This window comes from Spinacia oleracea, chromosome 4 (assembly GCF_020520425.1).
Source record: "Spinacia oleracea cultivar Varoflay chromosome 4, BTI_SOV_V1, whole genome shotgun sequence".
Lineage (NCBI taxonomy): Eukaryota > Viridiplantae > Streptophyta > Magnoliopsida > Caryophyllales > Amaranthaceae > Spinacia > Spinacia oleracea.
The window spans coordinates 174,876,610-174,900,971 of NC_079490.1; the positions used below are offsets into that span (position 1 = coordinate 174,876,610).

At 35.4% G+C, this 24,362-nt stretch overlaps 1 protein-coding gene and 2 long non-coding RNA genes across 3 annotated transcripts; all 3 read right to left on the reverse strand.

The window, feature by feature from the left end:
- Positions 1 to 7,939: 7,939 nt before the first annotated feature.
- Positions 7,940 to 9,676, reverse strand: LOC130472188 (uncharacterized). The gene is made up of 3 exons (XM_056842681.1): positions 8,968 to 9,676; positions 8,763 to 8,883; positions 7,940 to 8,666 (listed from the first exon to the last, which is right to left on the reverse strand). Exons 1-3 carry the CDS (start codon positions 9,674 to 9,676, stop codon positions 7,940 to 7,942), a joined length of 1,557 nt encoding a protein of 518 aa, XP_056698659.1.
- Positions 9,677 to 9,713: 37 nt separating this feature from the next.
- LOC110775272 (uncharacterized) lies at positions 9,714 to 23,635 on the reverse strand. Its single transcript, XR_002529709.2, has 3 exons — positions 23,261 to 23,635; positions 13,795 to 13,827; positions 9,714 to 13,708 (listed from the first exon to the last, which is right to left on the reverse strand). It is a non-coding gene; the product is annotated as an uncharacterized lncRNA (long non-coding RNA).
- On the reverse strand, positions 15,187 to 21,848 carry LOC130472324 (uncharacterized). The gene is made up of 5 exons (XR_008932434.1): positions 21,330 to 21,848; positions 19,663 to 20,034; positions 19,289 to 19,382; positions 19,141 to 19,200; positions 15,187 to 15,435 (listed from the first exon to the last, which is right to left on the reverse strand). It is a non-coding gene; the product is annotated as an uncharacterized lncRNA (long non-coding RNA).
- Positions 23,636 to 24,362: the final 727 nt, after the last annotated feature.

Here is a 24,362-nt window from a genome sequence, read left to right on the forward strand (position 1 = left end):
AACAAGTCTTTAGGACTCCAAGTGTCGTCCCTCCGTAGATAGTCCACAGCACGTCCGGATCCGCCTTAAGATTGACCAACTAGAATCGCCCTTAAGGTACTAGAAAATTTCGGCACTTTATGAGCAAGATGTGTGTTTTAATTTTCTATCAAAAACTCACTTTTGAATACTTTGAAACTTGTTATAAATTGTGAGCCCTAGCCTCATATTTATAGGGGTATGGAAAGGGAATCGAAATCCTATTCAGATACAAATTAATTAAACCTAGAATCCTACAAGAACTCTAATTTAATTAATTTATCAAATAGAATTAGGAATTTAATCATTAACCGAACTCTGCATGTTTTAGGAAACGTGCACGAACACAAACACTTGCACACACACGCACGGCAGCCACGATGGGCCCCCATGCGTGCGCGCGAGCAGCAGCCCACGCAGCGCCCGCGCGCGCTGCGCGCTGCGCGTGCTGTGCGCGCTGTGCGCGCTGCGCAGCCTGCTGGGCCTGGCCTTGCGCTGGGCCTGGCGTGGCTGTTTGTGCGGCGCGCTTGGCTTGCTGGGCGATGGCCTGGCTTCGTGCTGGGCCTCGTCCGGCAGGCCTCGTCCGATGCTTATTCGTACGATGCGCTTCCGATTAAATTTTCCGATTCCGGAATTCATTTCCGATACGAACAATATTTAATATTTCCGATTCCGGAATTAATTTCCGTTTCGAACAAATATTTAATATTTCCGTTTCCGGAATTATTTTCCGATTCCGGTAATATTTCCGATTCTGACAATATTTCCGTTTCCGGCAATATTTCCGATTCTGGCAATATTTCCATTTCCGATAATATTTTCCGATACGTACCATGTTTCCGTTTCCGGCAACATCTACGACTTGGATAATATTTATATTTCCGATACGATCCATATTTCCGTTTCCGGCAATATCATCGTTTCCGGAGTATTCATTTCTTGCTTGTGACGATCTTAGCTCCCACTGAAACCAAGATCCGTCGGTTCCGAATATTCATAGATGGAGTATTTAATGCCATTAAATACTTGATCCGTTTACGTACTATTTGTGTGACCCTACGGGTTCAGTCAAGAGTAAGCTGTGGATTAATATCATTAATTCCACTTGAACTGAAGCGGCCTCTAGCTAGGCTTTCAGCTCACTTGATCTCACTGATTTATTAACTTGTTAATTAATACTGAACCGCATTTATTAGACTTAACGTAGAATGCATACTTGGACCAAGGGCATTATTTCCTTCAAAAAACGGATATAATTATAGTTTGACTATAAAATATATTTTACAAAATTATAAAATATTGGGGTATTACAGTTTAGTTAGTTAGTTGACGTTCCAAAACCCTGTTTCGACCTAGCTTGTTGTTCGATTAGAATAAATTAGAGCACCTTAGTCCTTGCGGATTTGGACCCTTGCTTACCGCTTTACTTGTGTTTAGTGGTTAGTTTAGGTAATTTGTTTGATTAGGAGAGACTAGTAACGACCTAGTTTTCCCTTTGATCACACACATATATATATATATATATATATATATACCCTTTGATCTCACACATATATATATATATATATATATATATATATATATATATATATATATATATATATATATATATATATATATTCACAATAAAAATAGTAATAATTATCTACGTAATTCAATAAAAATCTTTCTCTATAAAAAAACATATTATAATAAAAGTCACTATAATTAAATAAACACATTAGAAAAAAGAATTAATAATAACACCACTTATTCAAACACAGACTATAACAAAAAAAAGTAAATTCCCTTTAATGCTAAATTAAAAGTAGTCACTTCAAACATAATTTCTTAAAATTATCAATTGCAACTCCTCCTAATATTGTCCCAATTCTTCCCACACTGCAAAAACAAGCACCATTTCGCCACTATCAAAATTGTAAATTGTTAATAAACTAAAAATCATAGGCAAAATCAATATGTTGGTAAACTATACCAGTTGTCATTCACTAGTGGGTGAATCATTAGAGCTATCAATTTGAGATCCCTCGTCATCAAGATCATTGTCAAAATCTTGCATAATAGACTCTATATCAAAAAACTCATCTTCACTTTCTTCATTATCCTCACTCTCCTCATGTTCACCATCTATTTCATTAATATGATCATCGTCCACAATATGAGCATCAACCACCTCAAATTCAACATCATTTCTCACTAAAGGGATATCTCCATCTTGCTTATCTTCATAGTTGGGTATATGTGATAACACATGTTCTTATAATTATTCCACTTCTTGAGTATCTTCGTCATTAGGGAAATCGAAAAAGTTTCGTGGATTAGCTCTAATAACAAATCTCCATTGCGTTTCATTATGACAAGCTACATAGAACACTTGCTCAATTTGAGAAGCTAATGCAAATGAGTCATTGGTTTTCAACCTCCGATGAACATTGATAAGCACTGCTCCTAAATTACCTTTTTAATCCCTCTTTCCTCATCGAACACATCAAACCACTTACACTTAAACAACACAATTTTGGGACTACTTCGATTCTTTAAGGCATCATACTCTAGCACAACAACCTCCTCTAAAATCCCATAGAAATCCTTTTGTCCTCTTTCCTTGTCCCCTTTCACAACTACACCACTATTTTGAGTTTTCCAATTTCTTTGCCATTTTCTGGTGTGAAATCTAAATCCATTAATGACGTATCCATCAAAAGATATAACTTTTTTCATCGGACCACATGCTATACACAACAACTATTCGGTAACTCTAGGATCCTCTTCTTTCCAAATATTTGCAATCTATATGTCACTAATAGTTAACAACTAAACAAATTGAAATAAAATAAAAATTTGTGAAACAAATAATGCATTCACTTACTCTATTTTCAAACCACTTGCAAAGGTCAATTTTTTGAGAGATCGGCTCGTTTTCATTCTCACTACACATGAAAGTATAATTAAGCACCTAATTAGTTTCATTTATCAAATGAAAAAATATTATATTTCTATATATATATAAGAAAACACTCATGTCAAGAAAGGTTGTGCTTCATCCCAGTTAAACAATGCATAAAGTTGAGCTTCTTGTCTCTCTACAGTCATTTGTCTTAGACTAGTATGTTAGGTTATGTCAAATATAAAACATATATTTCATGCGGAAAAACCATAAAGCTAGGAATCCAAATTAATTGCCACATAGTCAATTAGCATAATTTAGGATACATACATGTGACTCGTGCCTTCCCTAGCTGCTCCCGAACCGAACAAGAACAAGTTTAGGACTCCAAGTGTGCCCCTCCGTAGATAGTCCACAGCACGTTCGGATCCGCCTTAGATTCAATTAACTAGAATATTATCTAAAGTTTTATGTTATTCGAAAGCTTAATTATATTTTAGGCAAATTATTAAGTTATTCCTTAAACTTAAACTATATGAATACTTGTTGATTGTGATGTATAAATTGTGATTATGAATCACCTATTTATAGGGAGGAAATATCGGACTTAGATTTCCACTGGGATTCAATTTACTAATTCAATTAGAATTCTAGTTAAATTAATCTATTAGAATTTAATGTTTAATCAAACATATAATTCTTGTGGATTTAGGAAAACAATTAATCGAGAAATCATAAACGACTAAGGATTCGTAGCATTGCACGAACACACACACACACACACACACACACGCAGCCCAAAGGCCAGGGTGCGTGGCTCGGCCCAAGCAGGCTGGCAGCACGCGGCGCATCGTGGGCACTGCTGCTGGCCTTGCTCGCTTTGCTCGGCTGGGCCTGCCTTTCTTGGTGCTCGGCTGGGCCTGCCTTGCTCGGCTGGGCCTGCTTGTAACACCCTAATAATTCCTTACTTTTATAAAACCATTTTCCAACTTAAAATAAAGGAATTACTAAAGCATTACCGCCACCGCGATAACGGTTAAGGCTATTACCAGAATTACGCAGCGGAATTAAATGTCAACTAACTTTTTTAAAAACATAATTAATAAATATCGAGGCCTCCTACAATTTGGAACCATAATGGCCCAAAACCCAAAGTCTAAATAATTCAAACATTTCAAACATAATTAAAATATTAAATAAAATAGTTTCAAGGAACGAAAGCATGCAACTCTCTCAATCATCCCAAGCCACATGATTTCGATCGTACTTGATTTACCAACCTGCTATATTATTCTACTCCCCAACAATGCAAGTGCAAATTATGGATCATCATAGGGTCATTAAGGCAAAGGCCATGACCAGAAACACACAAAGCACGTAGTCAGCAAAAGCTGAGTACTTACAAGCATAGAGTAAATGAAACTAAATCATGCATCACTCACTAAGTACTAATCAACATGCAAAAGCCATATAATACTTATCAAACAATCATGAGGTACAAGACTCGACTCTTGACTCGACTCTTGACTCACAATTTAATTAGAATAAGCTTCGAACGGGCCAAAAGGGAAAAAAGGGTGATGGGAGCCAACCATACACCAAATATAATAATAATAATAAAATCGGACCATACCGAGTGTCGGGCCATACCGACGGAATTCCTGCACATAATATAAATGAAACAACGTCTTGTATCATTAGTAGGAGTACGAGCTTTCCGGCAAGACTCCCCCCATTGTTCATACTCAAGGTATATACGTTCCAAGAGTTTTGAAGTTTGTTCCGGTTGCACTTTACGTTTATTAATATTTTAATAAAGGCGAACTCAAGACTCGACAACATTCATACATACAATTAATAAACAACAACCAAAACAATCTTATTTTAATGCTTTAAGACTTGTGATCAACCAAGCAAGACACTTGTGATATTACTACCATGTTCCTTCTCACCAAAGTGAGACTCCACATCATGCATATTAACATGAGGGTTGTGCCCTTGCACGACAAATCCTAATTCGTTTCATACATAATATTCCCAACTGAACCCTACATGTGCGGTGGCTTACGTGAGCTAACCCTTCACATGTGGTAAAATAAATAGTACAACGAGGTACAAATAAATGGCTCAAAGTATGCTAGACATCCCGTACAATAGCATACAAATAATTAATCCATCCCTTGCATGTGAATTGAACCATACATGCATAAATAATGAACAACATGATTGACAATGAAATCCATACTCATAATAATTTCAACATGCTTGTTCAACAATTAATTCAATAAATCCAACATCACAACTCACATGCTCGTTCACCAAAATAAACATGATTCCACATAATGTAATTCACATCATCAACAATCATGTAATGTCATTGACAAAAGGTGTGGTCGCTCTAGACTTGTACGTACCTTGAATACCTAAGCGTAGGGGCCACTTTGCAATAACGAGCACTCAACTAGAAATCACCTCCTATCATCAAAATAATGAAACTTAAATTATTTCCATGTTCATTAAATTTCCAGCAACTTTATAAAAATTAAAACCTCCTTCAGACTTTAGAATTCAATCGTTTTTCAATAACAAAATCGTCTCAATTTGCAAAATCAATCCCTAATACGAAAACATACTTTTTCCGCCTTTAAAATCAATAAAAATCGACACTTTAAAGCTTTATTCAAATCTGAAAATATAATTGATTATCATAATTAAAATCATCACCTAATTATGCTAATCAATTGACTCATTAGGTCTAGGTTAAAACCCTAACTTGAAAATCCAAGTAACACTAGTTTAATATCATTAAAATCCATGATTTATTAAATAAACAAATTTGAAAATTCATCCTTTAATAATTAAAACAACCCTAATGAATCACAACACACAAATCCTCAAACCACGGTATTCATAACCGGTTCCAGCATTATAATTACTCAAAACAATATCAATATAATAATTTAAAATACGGAGTTTAAATAGAATAGGTAAGGAAGAAAAGAATTATACCAAGCCGGCCTATAGCACGGAACAACCACGAATTAATTGTGATTGGGCGAAAAAGAAATCGAATACGAACACACACACACACACAAACGTGCGTGTGCGCAGCAAGGGCGACGAGCGCGAGCGAGGAGAGGGGGCGCGCGCACATTGGGCGCGAAGGAGAGCGAGAGGGCGAGCGGGCAGCGCTGTGCGCGAGGGCACGAGCGAGAGAGAGAGGGCGAGCGGTGCAGCGCTGTGCGCGAGGGCACGAGCGAGAGGGAGGCAGCAAGTGCAGCGTTGTGCGCGAGGGCACGAGCGAGAGAGGGGCAGCAGGTGTGCACGAGTGCACGAGCGAGAGAGGGGAGGCGAGGGCGAGGGCAGGCACGATGGCACGGGGCCGTGCGGGCGTGCGGGCGCAGCACGAGGGCACGAGCCTTGAGGGCGTGCGGGTGCCGAGCAAAAGAGAGAGGAGAGATGGAGTGAGGGGCAAGCAAAGCAAAAAGGGGCTTTATGAAATTTTAGGGGTTCATTTAATGATGGGGGAGTCTATTTATAGGCTCCCTAATCCCTTGATGGGCTAGGCTTAGGATATTTGAGTTGGGCTTAAGAATTAAATGAATTGGGCTAGCTTAGGGTTTAAATTAAACTGTTTGGATTGGGCTTGATTAATAAAACGAACTGGACTTTTTATTTAAAACCCGAAGCTTTAAAAATCATTTGCAACTCATTTAATTTCCCGACTCAAGAATTAAATTCGCTTCGTAATTAATTAAAATAATAAATATTCTAATTAATTAAAATACATTAAAAGAAATGCATTTAAATATTATTTAAATGATAATAAATCGTAAAATGCTTTATAAATATAATAAAATATATTTATAAATATTATAAAAATACGAGGTATTACACTGCTACCCTTGCTGCTCGCTGCGCGAGCTTTGCTAGGCGTGGTCCTGGCTTCGTGCTGGGCCTTGCGTCTAGCAAGCTCGTCTGATGATTATTTCGTACGTCGCGCTTCCGATTCGTTTTATAATTCCAGAATTCATTTCCGATTCAAACAATATTTAATATTTCCGATTCCGGAATTTATTTCCGTTTCGAACAAATATTTAATATTTCCGATTTCGACAATATTTCCAATTCCGGTAATATTTCCGTTTCCGGCAATATTTCCGATTCCGGAAGTATTTCTATTTCCAATAATATTTTCCGATACGTACCATGTTTCCGTTTCCGGCAACATCTACGACTTGGATAATATTTATATTTCCGTTTCCGGCAATATCATCGTTTTCGGAGTATTCATATTTTGCCTTTTGACGATTTCAACTCCCACTGGAACCGAGATCCGTCGATTCCGAATATTCATAAATAGAGTATTTAATTCACTTTAATACTTGATCCGTTAACGTACTATTTATGTGACCCTACGGGTTAAGTCAAGAGTAAGCTGTGGATTAATATTATTAATTCCACTCGAACTGAAGCGGGCTCTAACTAGGCATTCAGCTCACTTGATCTCACTGAATTATTAACTTGCATAATTAATTAATACTGAACCGCATTTATTAGACTTAGCATTGAATGCATACTTGGACCAAGGGCATTATTTCCTTCATAGTCTTCCCCAAAGGCTTGCCCGTTCTAGAGATGATGGACAAGTTATACGGTTGAGAATGGCTAATGTCATCATTTCGATTAGGGCGGTTGAATATCGTCTCAATCTTAGACATATATCTCGAGCAAAATGTTAGACATTCCATTTCAATGTACCCGTTAGCAATTGAAGATACCGGGTGAGCTTTGTTCCGCATAAATGACTTTAATTTCCGCATTACCCTAATAAATAAATAATTAGTACAACAACACTATAAATGTAATTCTACTATAACCATAGCTAACAAAACTCACCTTTCAAAGCGATACATCCAACGGTAATGTGCAGGCCCTGCTAGTCTAGCTTCAGTAGCCAAGTGTATATGAAGATGTATCATCACATCAAAAAAAGCAGGAATGAATATGCGTCCAACTTGCATAAGGTGATTGCTATATTTTTTCCATTTGCTTTAGGTCATCAACCTTTAAGGTTTTAGAACACAATTGCTTGAAAAACAAACTAAGCTCTTGTAAAGGCTCTAGAACATTCTCATCTAAGACACCTTTGAATGCCGGCATAAGTAAATCTTGCATGAAAACATGATGATAATGAGTTTTCATTCCCATTACCTTTCCATCTTGCAAGGAGGCACACCGTGAAATATTTGATGAATAAGCGTCTGGGAAAGCTAATTTGGATAAAAGTGTTACTATTTTTCTCTTTTCATTCAAAGTCAAGTTGTAAGGTGCCGGTGGGACTTGCCATTTATTATTCCCAAGTGATTTTGCGCGTAACTTGTCATGCATTTTCATGTCTGCTAAGTCCAATTGAGCATTTAGAGAGTCCTTATTCTTTCCCGTTAAATCAAGAATGGTGCCTAAGATACTTTCGCATACATTCTTTTCCACATGCATCACATCAAAGTTGTGCCGAACCAAGAGATGCCTCGAATAAGGCAATTGGTAGAAAATACTTAGTTTTTTCCATTGATGCACGATATATATTTCACCTCTCTTACGTTTTCCACTAACATCTTTTCCAAACTCTACATTTGAGTATCCAGTTAATTGTTCCATCACATCATGCCCTGTTAGATGATCGGGAGGAGGACCCCTTTGCACTTTCCCACCAAACGACCTCTTATTAAGCCTCCATTTATGATCTTCTGGTAGCCACCTTCAATATTCCATATAGCAATACTTGTGTCCATGCTTCAATAATGAGATTGTACAATTAGGGCATGCAAGAGCCCCTTTAGTGCTCCAACCAGACAAATTAGCATAAGCGGGAAAGTCATTAATAGTCCACAACAACACTACTCGCATATTAAAAGTCTCCTTGGCATGGGCATCAAAGGCTTTTACCCCAGACTCCCATAATTCATTAAGTTCGTCTATTAGAGGTTGCAAAAATACATCTATATCATTTCATGGAGATTTAGGACCGGGAATTAATAAAGATAATATCATATTATCACTCTTCATGAACATCCAAGGAGGTAGATTATATGGAACCAACATCACTGGCCAAATACTATATCTACTACTCATGTTAGCCCCCGGATTAAACCCATCACTAGCTAAACCCAAGCGTACATTACGTGCATCTTTAGCAAAGTCGGGAAATGTTGTGTCCGAAGACTTCCATGCTTCTAAATCTGCTGGGTGTCTCATTATACCATCATCTTTATTATCAACTTTATGCCATCGCATATGCCTTGCTAACTTTGAAGATATAAACATCCTTTGCAACCTCGGAACTAAGGGGAAATGACGCAAGATTAATTGAGGAACTCGAGTTGCCTTTTGGACATCCACATCCTCATCATCTGAATATTCATCACCGCCATGCACGACTTTCTCCTTCCATATAGGAGCCAGGCATTTAGGGCATTTTTCTTCATTCGCAAATTCCTTTCGATACAAAATGCAATGGTTAACACAAGCATCAATCTTTACATAATCTAGCCCCAATGCTCTTGTGTATTTTTTTTCTTGATGAGCATTTGCAGGAAAATGCTTGTCATAATTAAAAGCCCTATGCAAAGACTTCAATAACATTGAAAAAGACTTATCGGTCCACTTATTGCTTACTTTGTTGTGTAACAATGAGATAATGAACTCTAATCTCTTGTATGTGGTACACCCTGGATATAACTCAGCCTTCATATCTTCCACTAATGTCATTAACTCCTTTGGATATTCATTATTGCCCCCACTTGAACCATCATCACTAGTATTTTCATTATCGTCCAACACCGAAGAAGTTGAATTCCATGCATTTGTTGCATCAAAAATCAATGGAGCCATGTTGTCAAAGGGCATTTCAGTTTCCTCATTCTCCTCGGTCGCCTCTATGTCAGCTTCATCACTATTATCACATTGCTCATCGTTTTCTCCGTGACTAACCCATGGATTATAACTACTATCGATACCATATACTAGTAAGTGACATTGCATGTCTTTTAGATTTTGGGCTAAAAGCAATCTACATTTCAAGCAAGGACATTTCAACGGTGTATCGTTACTTTTTTTCTTGAAAGCAAACTGTAGAAAATCATCAACCCCTAATTTGTACGTTGTTTTTCGTCTATACTTATCCCATTGTGATTCATCCAAGACCGATCTCTAATCATTCTTTAAATCAAGTAAAATAAAAAAATATTAAAAAAATAAAAGTAAACGAACTTATTAGTTACATTAGATTCAAGAAAAAGTTATATGTATAAGGGGTATGTAGACACACAAGCAATAATGCTCATATAAACGCTACAAGGAGAAAACAATGTACCTTATATGTAATTAAAACCTAAAATTCGTCATTAATTTATAAAACACTCAAGGATGTAAAGAACATCATTCATTTATAAAAATAAAATTGTATACATTCTATAGACCCAAACCTTGAAGCATTAAGATTCCCTTTTTACATTAAGCTAAAGGTTAAATTACAAAACACTTATTTCACTAAAACATATTCTTTAATGATGCAAGAAACATACAATAATATACAATCATTAATTAATGAAAGATAAAATTTGCATATGACAGGTAATTCGTGATTGGAATAATTGTAGTAGACATTATCACCAAGACCTATTTTATTAAGATGTAAGATTAAGTAAGATCTTTAAAAATTACCAAGTTCGAACTCACTAACAGAACGTTATAGGCATTGGTTCATATAGAAAGAATAGTGATCATATGCATTTTAATGCTAAAGGAAACACTCAAAAATATTCATCCTGATATTGATGAGTGACATTTATGTCACTCTTAGGGGTAGTTCTTAGGTGTTTTTCTAGGTTATTTTATTATATATTTATCTAATTTTATCATTTTTAGCCTTTATTTATTTTATTTTATATTTTGTAGCTTAATTAGCGTAATTAGTGATTTTTCTTTGTTTTTAATTATTAATTTCGTATTTTGTTTGTTTTATTGGTTTTGATAATTTTATAGTTTAAGTAGTTATTTTTAATAATTTATTTCTATTTTTATTTCTATTTCTAGTTACTCGTATTTTATTTTATATTATTTCGTTCTCCCCTCGTTTTTAATTTTAATTTTGTAGGTGTATGTTGTTCGGAGTGTCCGGGGTACAAGTTCAAATCAATTGCATTGCGTTACTTTGTCAAGAAAAGTAAAACTTGACTTTGAGAGCAACAAAGCAAAGAGCTTCACATCCTCCTTATCCTACACCACCCTCTCTTCTATCCTACACCACATCAGAAGCCACCACACCTCCCCAACTCCACCATCTCTCAACCACGAGCCTAACCAAAACAGCACCATAGCATAGCAACAGCCCATGACCAACAACCCATATCATTCCACTCACCACCATCTCTCAGTCACCGCAACACCAACATCAGTGTCATCATCTTTGTCCACCAACAACATAAATCAGCCATGAAAATGGCACAGCAAATCATCCAAAACAAAGCAAAAAGCAGAGCAAAAATAGAACAATTCGGGTTCGACCGAATCCGTAACGGAGTTCGACCGAACCGAAAATTTAGAGTTCCTCCAAGTCTGAGGTTCGGCCGAACCTCCCTTATGTTCGACCGAACATTTGAGCGCTCAAGTTCTAGTACGGATTAATGAAATTCTATGGCTGCGATTGAATTGACAATGGACGGTGATGATCGATGCGTGATGAGTGATGATGATGATGCGTGAGATGATCGAACGGCGAGGAACAATTGAGGATTGATGATTGATAATGATGGACGATGATGATTGAAGAAGATGGAGGAGGGAGCACCAGAAGCTGCTTCCAATTGAAGCAACGAAGAAAGGGACAAAGGAGAAGACGAAGTGCAGGGGCTGAGTTGGTTTGCTTTGGGCATTTTGATTCTTATGTTTCTTTAGATTCCTTTTTATTTTATTTTCCTTTTCTTTTAATCTTCTTTTAATTCTTTCTCCTTACTTTTAATCCCTTTTTTTAAGTTTTACAATTTCTTTTTCTTTTTCTTTTTCTTTTTTCATCCTTTCTTTCTTTTAGTTAGAGTAGTATAAATAGAATTTAGGAACCAACTTCTTAACCATGTAAATAGTTAGAACATTTTTAGGGTTTTAGTTTAGTTTAGTTTATCTTTTAGAGAGATAAAGTGAGAAATAATCAATGAAAATTGGGGGTTTTGAATTCAAGTGTGGCAATTTTGTTCAAGATTTCCACTATTAATCAATGAGAAATTTCTTACTCTCTCTCCTCATTTATTTCTTTATTTATTGTTTTATTTATCGTTTTAATTAGTTTAATTGTTTTGGTTTAGTTTAATGATTCATGTTTAGATTAGTTGTTATTAATGTTTAGAATCATGTTTTTAGTTGTTAATTTCATTAAATTTCCTATTTTTATGTTTATGGAGTAGTGTTGTTGGTTAGGGTTTGGGTGAAAACTCAACCATGATTGATTTGGGGATTTGAGTTCGAAATTATAGATTTTGCATGATTAAATTATTCCATGTTTGAATGTACTCAAGCTTTGTTGCATATGAATTGATCACTTGTGTGTAGCATTGAAATCGGGGTAGTCGGCCTTGGAAAATCAAGGGATTGTGACTTTGTGTTGACTATTTGTTGGTTGAAGTTTAATTTACCTAAGAGTGATAGAGTGTAGGATGTGAGTCCGCATTTTGTCATCCTAAGAAAGGATTCGCCTCGGGAGATGATTGGAGTCCATAATTGAACCAACATTTCATTCATGTAGTGTTTATGCATTATCGTCCCTAGTTTCGGTCCTCTTATGCTTGTATCATGATCGGTTGTCGTTTGATCCCCATTCCCTAACCTCGTTTGTATTTGGTAGTTAGTTTAGTTGATTTAGTTTTAGGTGGTTAGTTGACTTTCCAACTCGTTTCGACCTAGCTTGTTGTTCGATTAGCATAATCTAGTGCACCTTAGTCCTTGTGGATTTCGACCCTTACTTATCGCTTTACTTGTGTTTAGTGATTAGTTTAGGTTTTTGTTTGATTAGGAGAGACTACTAACGACCTAGTTTTCCCCTTGATCAGATATCTAAAGTGATCAAATGTATTTTAATGCTTAAGGAAACACTCAGTAAATCAACACGATGCCAGGTAAACGAACTATACCAAGACTAAAACCCAAGATGAATTTTGAATAAGTGAACTAGGAAACTAATTACAAGTTTATATCAGGTAAAAAGCCGAGGATAATTGTCATCATATGTTAGACTGACTATTGCATCTCTCTTAAACACTACTATTGCATATCTCTTAAACACTACTATTGCATATCTCATCAGTAATAAAGCCTTCGTTAATCTTACTCCATGTTCCCCCCAGGCTAATATGAATGATAGAATGAGTCTAAAATCTAAACCTTTTTTTTTAAATACAAGCACATGTCATGCATAAGTTTCTGAAGTAAACATGTCATATACTCGTTGTATAGACACTCATAGATAAAATAAAACAAGATCACAACTTGCAAAAATTTGTCTAATGAAACAAGCAATGCTAAAACAGATGCACACGGAAGTTGTTATCAACCTATCATATGAGCTACAATTAAGAACAATTAGAAGTATGGCTCTTTCGTTTCCTAGAAAAAGAGAGAATTAGCCTCTCAAATAGTCGTAAATTGTAATCAGTTTGCAGTGTAAACAGAATGAAAATACAGCTCGTTTACCTGTATAAACACCGATGCTCTTAGGCCTCAACTCAGAGCAAATAAATGAAAGTTTTAAATCTGCAACCACAAACATAAACTACTTAGTACGCTAGATGTATGCACTTTATAGGCTTAAAAGAATAAGGGTCTCAGAGATGATTTACTGTTGTTTCTGCATGGAAGTGGATTTCCAATCTCTGCATCACATTTTAGAATTGAAAATCTGTCAGTCAGACCATTCTAGTGGGAAGCAATACAATATGGATTTTTTTTAATAGATTTTCAACATATGATTTGACCCCAAAGTTCTGAGATGTATCAACTTTGAATATAGCAATGAAGTCTCATTACTGCCACTTTAGCCTTAGATTACTTATGCGCAAAGATCAAAGAGGTTATGAGCAATGAGGAAGCCTTACAAGTATTTAGCATTAAAATTCATAAAATTTCAGCTATAAAGAATCAGGCAAATGGAAAGGGTTATATATCAGTTTCAGACCATTAAGTAAAAGAGCGACTTGAAGAACCTTACTTGCTGCAGCGACAAAAGTGAGGACAATCTCCTCCTCTAGATATTAAACTTTCTTAGATCACTTTGAGATAGGTTTGATACAAATACGCACAAAGCATCAGATATGGAAATAAAACATTGATAAAATAAAGAAATTGATAGACGATTAGAAATAGCAAATAAAATACCTCTTATCAATCAAATTATAATGAAAATTAGGGTAATTTACTCAATATTTAACCATGAGATTGGCTTGAGCTACCAGTTTCACCCAAAAAATAATATATGCAATGTCTACGGATCATGCAATTACAAAAAAAAAAACGAAGTAAAAAGAACAAACCATGGATTGAGATCTTTGATAGGTTGGCGGTTTGTAGAATTAGTGAAGGGAGAGAAGATGAGTAGTAGTGAGACAACGGCTAGGGTATGATTGAAGGCATTCATCCTTTAGTGATGTATTCTAGTATGGACTCTCGAGTATGATTGAAGGCATTTATGCTTGAGAAATATCAAGAAAACAGAAGAAAATCCAGCACCGATCACTAGTAGAAAAAACCCTTATTGCAGCGGGCTTTTAGACCCCTGTTGCAGCGTACATCGTATGCTGCAACTGGGGGGCCTGCAACAAGTCTGAACTTGTTGCAGCGTACATGTTCGCTGCAAAAAGTGATTTGTTGCAGCGGGCTTTTAGATGTACGCTGCAACAAGTGCCAAAAAATTGGCAAAATTTTGGACTTGTTGCAGCGTACATATAAAAGCCCGCTGCAACAGACCCAACTTTTTGCAGCGTACATTTATTTGTACGCTGCAACAAGTCTGAATTACTCAATTTTTTGCAGCGTACATTTATTTGTACGCTGCAACAAGTCTGAATTTTTGCGAAATTTTTTTCCCTTGTTGCAGCGTACAACATATATGTACGCTGCAAAAAAGCACTTTTGGCGGGAAAATTCTAATTTTGTTTAGGGATACCTAGAGTGCCTTGCACTAAATATAGAAACCTGTCAAAACAATAATAGAATAACGCAACCTGTATAACAAATATAAAAACAACAACTGGAGTTTTGTATACTATATATCCCAAAACCAAAGTGCACATATTACATTTAAATATATGTTCCAATTTCAACATAAACATACATTTTAATATAAAATTTATTCTATAACAACTAAACCAACTCGATCAAGCGCGCTAAAGCCAATAATAAATACTTGTTGGTAAAAAACTTAGCCCATTGCTCACGAACCACATCAAATTCCTCGCATAAGGCGCAATCCTCGGAGTGTAGACCTTTACAAAAACAGAAATTTAAATTAAACATTAGATTAAATACAAATTAAATATCACATTTTAACATTCAAGAAACTAATGACAATGTCCTAATAGTCTAAAATGAGTCCTTAGGTTCTTTAGTTCAAAGTTGGGAGCGAAAATGTCATTTTAGCCTAAATATGACCTATAACGACCCAATGAGTCTATAGGTGCATAAATAGATTGGAACGAGTCTTAGATCGTTAAAATTATGCATATTAAACATGTAATAAGTTTTAAATGAGTCCTTAGGTTCTTTATTTTAAAGTTGGGAGCGAAAATGCCTTATTTTAGCCTAGATATGACCTATAACGATCAAACAAGCATTAAATGGGTATAAGTAGATTAGAATAAGTGCTAGAAACTCAAAACTAAGCTTATTAATCATATAATAATTTAAAAATGAGTCCTTAGGTTCTTAAGTTCAAAGTTGGGAGCGAAAATGTCATTTTAGCCTAAATATGACCTAAAACGACACAATGAGCCTTAAATATGCATAAATGGAATGGAACGAGTCTTATAAAGTTAAAATTATGCATATTAAACATGTATTAAGTTTAAAATGCGTGCTTAGGTTCTTTATTTTAAAGTTAGGAGCGAAAATGCCTCATTTTAGCCTAAATATGACCTATAACTATCAAACAAGCATTAAATGTGCATAAACATATTAGAATAAGTCTTAGAAACTTAAACTAAGCATATTTATCATATAATAAGTTTAAAATGAGTCATTAGGTTCTTAAGTTCAAAGTTGGGAGCGAAAATGTCATTTTAGCCTAAATATGACCTATAACGACACAATGAGCCTTAAATGTGCATAAATGGATTGGAATGAGTACTAGAAAGTTAAAAATAAGCATATAAAACATTTAGTAAGTTTAAAATGAGTCCTTAGGTTCTTTGGTTCATAGTTGGGAGCGAAAATGTCATTTTAGCCTAAATATGACCTACAACGACCTAATGAGCCTTAAAGGTGCATAAATAGATTGGAACGAGTCTTATAAAGTTATAATTATGCATATTAAACATGTATTAAGTTAAAAATGAGTGCTTATGTTCTTTATTTTAAAGTTATGAGCGAAAATGCCTCATTTTAGCCTAAATATGACCTATAACTATCAAACAAGCATTAAATGTGCATAAACAGATTAGAATAAGTCTTAGAAACTTAAAACTAAACATATTAATCATATAATAAGTTTAAAATGAGTCATTAGGTTCTTAAGTTCAAAGTTGGGAGCGAAAATGGCACTTTAGCCTAAATATGACCTATAACGACACAATGAGCCTTAAATATGCGTAAATGGATTGGAATGAGTTCTAGAAAGTCAAAACTAAGCATATAAAACATTTAGTAAGTTTAAAATGAGTCCTTAGGTTCTTTGGTTCATAGTTGGGAGCGAAAATGTCATTTTAGCCTAAATATGACCTACAACGACCTAATGAGCCTTAAAGGTGCATAAATAGATTGGAACGAGTCTTATAAAGTTATAATTATGCATATTAAACATGTATTAAGTTTAAAATGAGTGCTTAGGTTCTTTATTTTAAAGTTAGGAGCGAAAATGCCTCATTTTAGCCTAAATATGACCTATAACTATCAAACAAGCATTAAATGTGCATAAACAGATTAGAATAAGTCTTAGAAACTTAAAACTAAGCATATTAATCATATAATAAGTTTAAAATGAGTCATTAGGTTCTTAAGTTCAAAGTTGGGAGCGAAAATGGCACTTTAGCCTAAATATGACCTATAACTACACAATGAGCCTTAAATATGCATAAATGGATTGGAATGAGTTCTAGAAAGTCAAAACTAAGAATATAAAACATTTAGTAAGTTTAAAATGAGTCCTTAGGTTCTTTAGTTCAAAGTTTGGAGCGAAAATGTTATTTTAGCCTAAATATGTCCGATAACGACCAAACAAGCCTTAAATGTGTATAAGTAGTTAGAATAAGTCTTAGAAACTTAAAACTAAGCATATTAATCATGTAATAAGTTTAAAATGAGTCCTTAGGTTCTTTAGTTCAAAGTTAGGAGCGCAAATGCCTCATTTTAGCCTAAATATGACCTATAACGATAAAACAAACATTAAATGTGCATAAATAGATTAGAATAAGTCTTAGAAACTTAAAACTAAGCATATTAATCATGTAATAAGTTTAAAATGAGTCCTTAGGTTCTTTAGTTCAAAGTTAGGAGCGAAAATGCCTCATTTTAGCCTAAATATGACCTATAACTATCAAACAAGCATTAAATGTGCATAAACAAATTAGAATAAGTCTTAGAAACTTAAAACTAAGCATATTAATCATATAATAAGTTTAAAATGAGTCATTAGGTTCTTAAGTTCAAAGTTGGGAGCGAAAATGTCATTTTAGCCTAAATATGACCTACAACGACCTAATGAGCCTTAAAGGTGCATAAATAGATTGGAACGAGTCTTATAAAGTTAAAATTATGCATATTAAACATGTATTAAGTTTAAAATGAGTGCTTAGGTTCTTTATTTTAAAGTTAGGAGCGAAAATGCCTCATTTTAGCCTAAATATGACCTATAACTATCAAACAAGCATTAAATGTGCATAAACAGATTAGAATAAGTCTTAGAAACTTAAAACTAAACATATTAATCATATAATAAGTTTAAAATGAGTCATTAGGTTCTTAAGTTCAAAGTTGGGAGCGAAAATGGCACTTTAGCCTAAATATGACCTATAACGACACAATGAGCCTTAAATATGCGTAAATGGATTGGAATGAGTTCTAGAAAGTCAAAACTAAGCATATAAAACATTTAGTAAGTTTAAAATGAGTCCTTAGGTTCGTTAGTGACATTTTAGCCTATATATGACCTATAACGGAAAAAGAAGTCTCGAATGTGCAGAGATAGATTGGAACGAGTGTTGGAAATTTAAAACTAATCATATTAATCATGTAATAAGTTTGAAATGAATCCTTAGGTTATCTAGTTATGAATTGGGAGCGAAAATGACTTATTTTAGCCTAACTATGACCTATAACGACCAAAGTCTCAAATGTGCATACATAGATTAGAATGAGTTTTATAAAGTTAATATTATGCATATTAATCATGTAATAAGAATAAAATGAGTCATTAGGTTCGTTAGTTCAAAGTTGGGAGCGAAAAATGTCATTTTAGCCTAATTATGACCTATAATGGCCAAACAAGTCTCAAATGTGCATAAATAGATTGGATTGAGTCTTGGAAAGTTAAAGCTAATCATATAAATCATGTAGTAAGTTTGAAATGAGTTCTTAGGTTCATTAGTTCAAAGTTGGGAGCGAAAATGTCATTTTAGCCTAAATATGACCTATATAGCCAAACAAGTCTCAAATGTACATAAATAGATTGGATTGAGTCTTGGAAAGTTACAACTAATCATATGCCTATTTCCACCCAAATCCAAGAACAACCTATGCCTATTTCCAAAAAAGAAAAAGGGAGGGAAAGAAAAAGAAAGATAATACAAGAGCATGTTAAAGACCAAAAAATAAAAACAAGTAGAAACTTAGCCGATTTTCATATTAGCTTTATGACTTATTTTTTCCCCACATGGAATCCTTCTTCAGCTAATTCCATTAATTAATTAAATGAGAAAACAAATTAAATAATTAACCAACACCAAAGTACATGCAAGAAACAAAATTAGATGTCTTACTTTTTTCCTCAACCGGCTTTTCCTTGCTGCCTCACAGTTCTGAGCAAGCCTTCGTAGAGTCTATAATAATAAATCTTTAAAGATGTTACAAAAATGAAGCTACAAGATGTCAAATAGCATGAAAAGAGAAGAGTGAACAACTTCTAACCTTATGATCAGTCTCCTTCGATCTGTCACTCGAATGATAATGACATTGCTTCTGCCCTATCCCCACTAGCTTGAACTCAGGGGTCTACATTTTGCTAAAGCAGAACAATAATACTACTTTAAGTTTCAAACCACAGATAGGGTTTCCTTCCACTTCGAGGAAGAACAAACAGATAAAAACCATCTTGCCAAAGAATGACAGCACCTCCTACAAGGCATCTTATTTAAATACTCTGCCATTACCTATATATAGCTATAATAAGACAAGCAAGTACAAAACAACAAATACAGACCTACAAAGTATTGAGTAACTATAATGTTGTGGTGGTGGGGAGTATAACAACAGGGGCCAGCTTTAGATTACAAGGAACTCACCATCATCTTCTCTGACGTTGGATTGAGGAAAGAAACTCTGGCGGAAGAAGAACCATCCAACTGAACAATTTGACCATTATACCAACGCCCATCGGTGTGGCGGAATCTACATTTTGATCCAATAAAATAACTTGGGTCTCCCAATATTTCTGCCTCAACATTAGTAGAATCTAATGGTTCTACCTCTAAGTCTTCGCACGGAAGTTGGGAACCACCCAACTTTGCTGGATTTATAAGCTCGACCGCAGCGTCTTTATGGGAATATATAGAGTCCTGCACAGCTGAATCAACTTCACGTAACAGCCGGGCACGTTTTAGGTGAAAAAGTCCTTCCGCTGCATCTTTAATGGAAGAAACAAGCTCGTCTTGGACCTGCATCAACATACAGCAATGTGTTGATTCAAGAAACCAGCCAAATGAGCATGCATATACAATTTCACTTCTGCTATCCCTTTTTGTATGAACAAGAAAAAAAGTTGGAGAGGAAGCTGATATGCTGAATAAAGCAAGAAACTGGACACTCGCATCTTTATCAGTATTTATCACTCTATGAGAACAACTGCTATCACGAAGAACATTACAGAAAAACACAGATATCCTACGAAGAACATTACAAAAAGGTAACAAGTACGGAGTAAAATACATTGATCACCGACATATCAAAATGTTCCTTAAGGCCTGAGATTAGACCTGAACTCCTGGTGGTTTATTTCCTGAAAACAAAGGCTAGAAGAATAAAATAACACATGGCACCTGCCTCCTTTCACCCTATTATTCACCACAGAACCGTGCTAGAAGGGTGATTGTTGTTTTCTTAATCTCTCATAAATTATTCTCCAAATATCCATTCCCAAGCTCAAACCTCTCAAAAACCTGAGCCTTTGGAACCTAAAAACGTCAAATCAATTGTAGAACAAGTACAAAAAACCCACAAGAAATCAACCAACCAACACCGTAAAATTACACAATGACATTCCTTAGGTTTTCTGCTAAAAAATCACTTCATAAGCTTGAAGCTTGACACCAATTAATCTACAGAGTAACGGAATGCAATTGAAAACACAACGAAAGCTAATGTGAGCTAATTGGTATTCACAAAACCCATTTGTCTCCAGATTAATGTTGCATAATGAGCATAGTTTATGACAAAACAAACAAAATTCTAGGTTAATCCCAAAAAAAAAAAACAAGAAAAAGGGTCATCTAACATCTATTGCAAACAAATGTTCAAGGGTAATCCCCAAATAACCAATATAGTCATATTTACAGACCATAAATTATTAGCAAGATGGATTTTAGCTTAATTAGAGCGTCAAACATGCGATTCAACATGATGAATTGAAGCAAATTTATAAAAATAGAAGCAGAAATCGATCATATTAGGAATACCCTAAATTAAACCTAATAATAAAACATAATGGTAATTAAATTGAAGGATAGAGAAAAGGATTACACTAAGAAGCTCAGAGCTTTTTCCCTTAAACGAAAATCAAAACGAAAATCAAAACGAAAATCAAAACAAAAATCAAAAACGAAAATCAAAACGAAAATCAAAACGAAAATCAAAAACGAAAATCAAAAACAATAATCAAAACGAAAATCAAAAACTAAAATTGAACCCTAATCTGAAAACGAAAATAAAAAACGAAAATAAAAATTGAACACACCATAGCAAAACCACCGGAACCACGACGCCGAGCAACCACCGGAACCACGACGCGACGGGGAAATGCTGAACCCCCGGCCGACCAAGAATATAACCTTTCAGTGACAGGCCGCGCGAGAATTGAACGGGATGGGGGAGATGAGGCTAGAACACCACACACCGGCGAAGACAGCGACGCAGGGCTGAGCAACGCTTGGGTTCGACGGCGACGTAGGGCTGAGTTCGACGGCGACGCAGGGCTGAGTTCGACGGCTGAGTTCGACGGTTTGTTTGGATATTTGTTTAAGGGAAAAATCTTGGAGCAGAGAAAGAACAACGTACGTTTGAGCCCGCTCGTTTGAGCGCGGTTTGTTGCATAGGAAAGTAAATTTTTTTGAAACGCGGACTTGTTGCAGCGGGCAATAACATGTACGCTGCAACAAAGTCGGGTTGTTGCTGCGGGCTTTTATTTTGTACGCTGCAACAAACACATTTGCTGCGAACAACTAAAATGTACGCTGCGATAACCCTTTAAAGGGTTTGACCCGCGTTGACCGACTGGTTGTTGAAGCGTATTTATACATGTACGCTGCAACAAGGGGGCTGCAACAGGGGTTTTTTCTACTAGTGGATGCAAGTGTAAGTGACGGAAGGTATGACTGAAGGAATTTATGCTTGAGTGTAGTGTAAGTGAAATACAAAGAAGAAAAACATTCAACTGTGAGTTTCTGTCTTCTGTTTTCACTCTGAGTTTAAGTGCATATTTGTCCTCTACTGCTAGCTGCTTTTTCTTGTTTCTTCTTGCATACACTTTCAGCGTAGGAGTGTTGGTATGGTGCATTGCATAAGTATTAACATCAAATTTCTACTTTGTTTTTTATTCTTCTGATGTACTGAGAGTATATACAACGAAAGAAGGAAAAAAAACTAGTTACATTACTGCTATTAATCCGTCAGACTGAAGATAACAACACAAAAACCAGTGTCGTAGCCTTTTGATTTTATTCAAGGTTCCTTACAAAGAACAATTTAGAAAGAGAAGTTAAAAAAAAGGCCGAAAAATGACACACATATACCCTTAAATTCTACATTTAACTTTTTTCCTTTTCTTTTTGTGCAGGATCATATGCTGCACTGTGAACCAACTCAATTTCATTTCATTACAGGGGCAGGATCTATAAGTTTTGCCATGACAGCCCTCACAATTAATCACAAACTAAAATCCTTAGCTTATGAAAGTGGGATGCTCCTGTTGGTAACCCTTTCTTTTCTCATCTACTGGCAAAATTTATCAGCAGAGGTAGATTCTACCTCAACTTGTACTCTTTTGATTTTGTCATATTTGTTCATGCACAGGGAGGTATGAATTTCCAATGTAGTGTCACATAGCCACATAGGGATCAACCCGATCACGAATGCATCACTTCATTATGAGGTTCGCAAAGTTCACTATTTTCCCATCTTAAATGTTAAAACAATTTTAGAAAAGGGTTTCTGCTGACATTATGTAGATTACTACCAGGTCTCACCCCTTTTGAGACTCGATTAGTTTCTGCATCTCTTGAAATTTAGCCTTTGTATTCATCCTATTTTTAGTTATTCCAGTTGGTTGTCTTATAAATTAAATTTCCCATTGATTGAAGAAAAAAGAAAGAAAGATGATTGTATTGTTCTGTGGTTATTGTTGCAGAAAAGAAGCAAAAAACTTAACTAAACTATAATAACATCACCAAACAAACATTGCAACTTATGAACTAAAATGTCTGGATTTCCATCGTGGGACATTAGCACAGAAAATACAAATCAAAACCAACAAATTCAACCCAATAAACATAAATTATAGGAAATTCAACAAAAATTGAAAATTCAATCAAACAAATCAAACAACAATTATGGTGATTGATATGCAGAGTGCGAAAATAAAAAGAAAAGACATGGGAAGGAGAGAAAAACCTCGAAGAAGAGCGGTGCCCGATTCTCTTGACCTCGCTGTCGAATTCCCAACCTCCCACCATGTAATATGTTTTTCAAAAAAAATTAGAAAATTTAATTAAATTGGGGTTTGAGCGCTGCAATTTATCTTCAAATTAACCGAAAAGAAGGAATTCGTAATTCACTTGGTAATTTTCTTGGAGAATAAATGGAGGATTCATGTCTGCAAGAGGAAGAGCGAGAGGGGAAGACAGGGAGGAGTGGTTACTCAGTTCATGGAGTAGTGGGAAAATAATATGCGGGTTTTTGTTTTTCCGCCTTTTTTGTAGTTGTTAAGGGCAACGAGAGATTGATTTTGGGCTGGGTTATTAACTTATAATGGGCAACGACATGGAAATAGTTGGTTGCACAAATATGGTAAACAACAACAAAAAATATTTCGTGGAACAAAACATATTTTTGGACAACAGATCATTGTATTGTCGCCCAAAAACGGTTTTGGGCTACCGAAAATCTTCTTGTCGCAACAAATTAGACAGCAACGAAATTATACACCGTTGCCTTTTATTCTGTTTTGGGCTACAACCATATATTTTGTCGCCCATATATTATTAACTCGTCGCCCAAACCTACTTTTCTTGTAGTGTCCTTCTGCTACTTATGTGGGTGTCTATGATGGCCATGGTGGTCCTGAAGCTTAATTACTTAAGACCAAATATTAAATATGGGGACTTCTCTGATGATGAAGATAGGATCAATTACCACTCCGTATTAAAAATAAATAAATAAATAAAATAAATAAAGTCACTCTGAATTTGAAGGTGGTTGATTTGTTAAAAATCGACCCAAATGCCAAAGATTTAGAAGAATGAGCTGTTGATATCTTACCAGCTGATCTACAAAGTAACTCTAAATTTTAGCCCTTGATCGAGTTAATCTTTTGTGCTACCTGTATCACAATTAGGGATGGCAGTGGGTAATGGACCCGACCCGGATCCGTGGATCCTGATCCATTTTCAGCGGATATGGATCCTTAATTTTTGGACCCGACGGATCCGGGTAGGATCTGGATCCTTGGTTTTAAAAATGGATCTGGATCGGATCCTAAGTAATTACCCGGATC

Coding starts and splice junctions, on each gene's coding strand:
- LOC130472188 (XM_056842681.1), bottom strand. CDS start 9,676: ATGACATTAGTGGAAGATATGAAGGCTGAGTTATATCCAGGGTGTACC. Junction 8,884..8,967: donor TCCTTGGATGTTCATGAAGA/GTGATAATATGA, acceptor AACCTCTAATAG/ACGAACTTAATGAATTATGG. Junction 8,667..8,762: donor TTTCCCGCTTATGCTAATTT/GTCTGGTTGGAG, acceptor GGAATATTGAAG/GTGGCTACCAGAAGATCATA.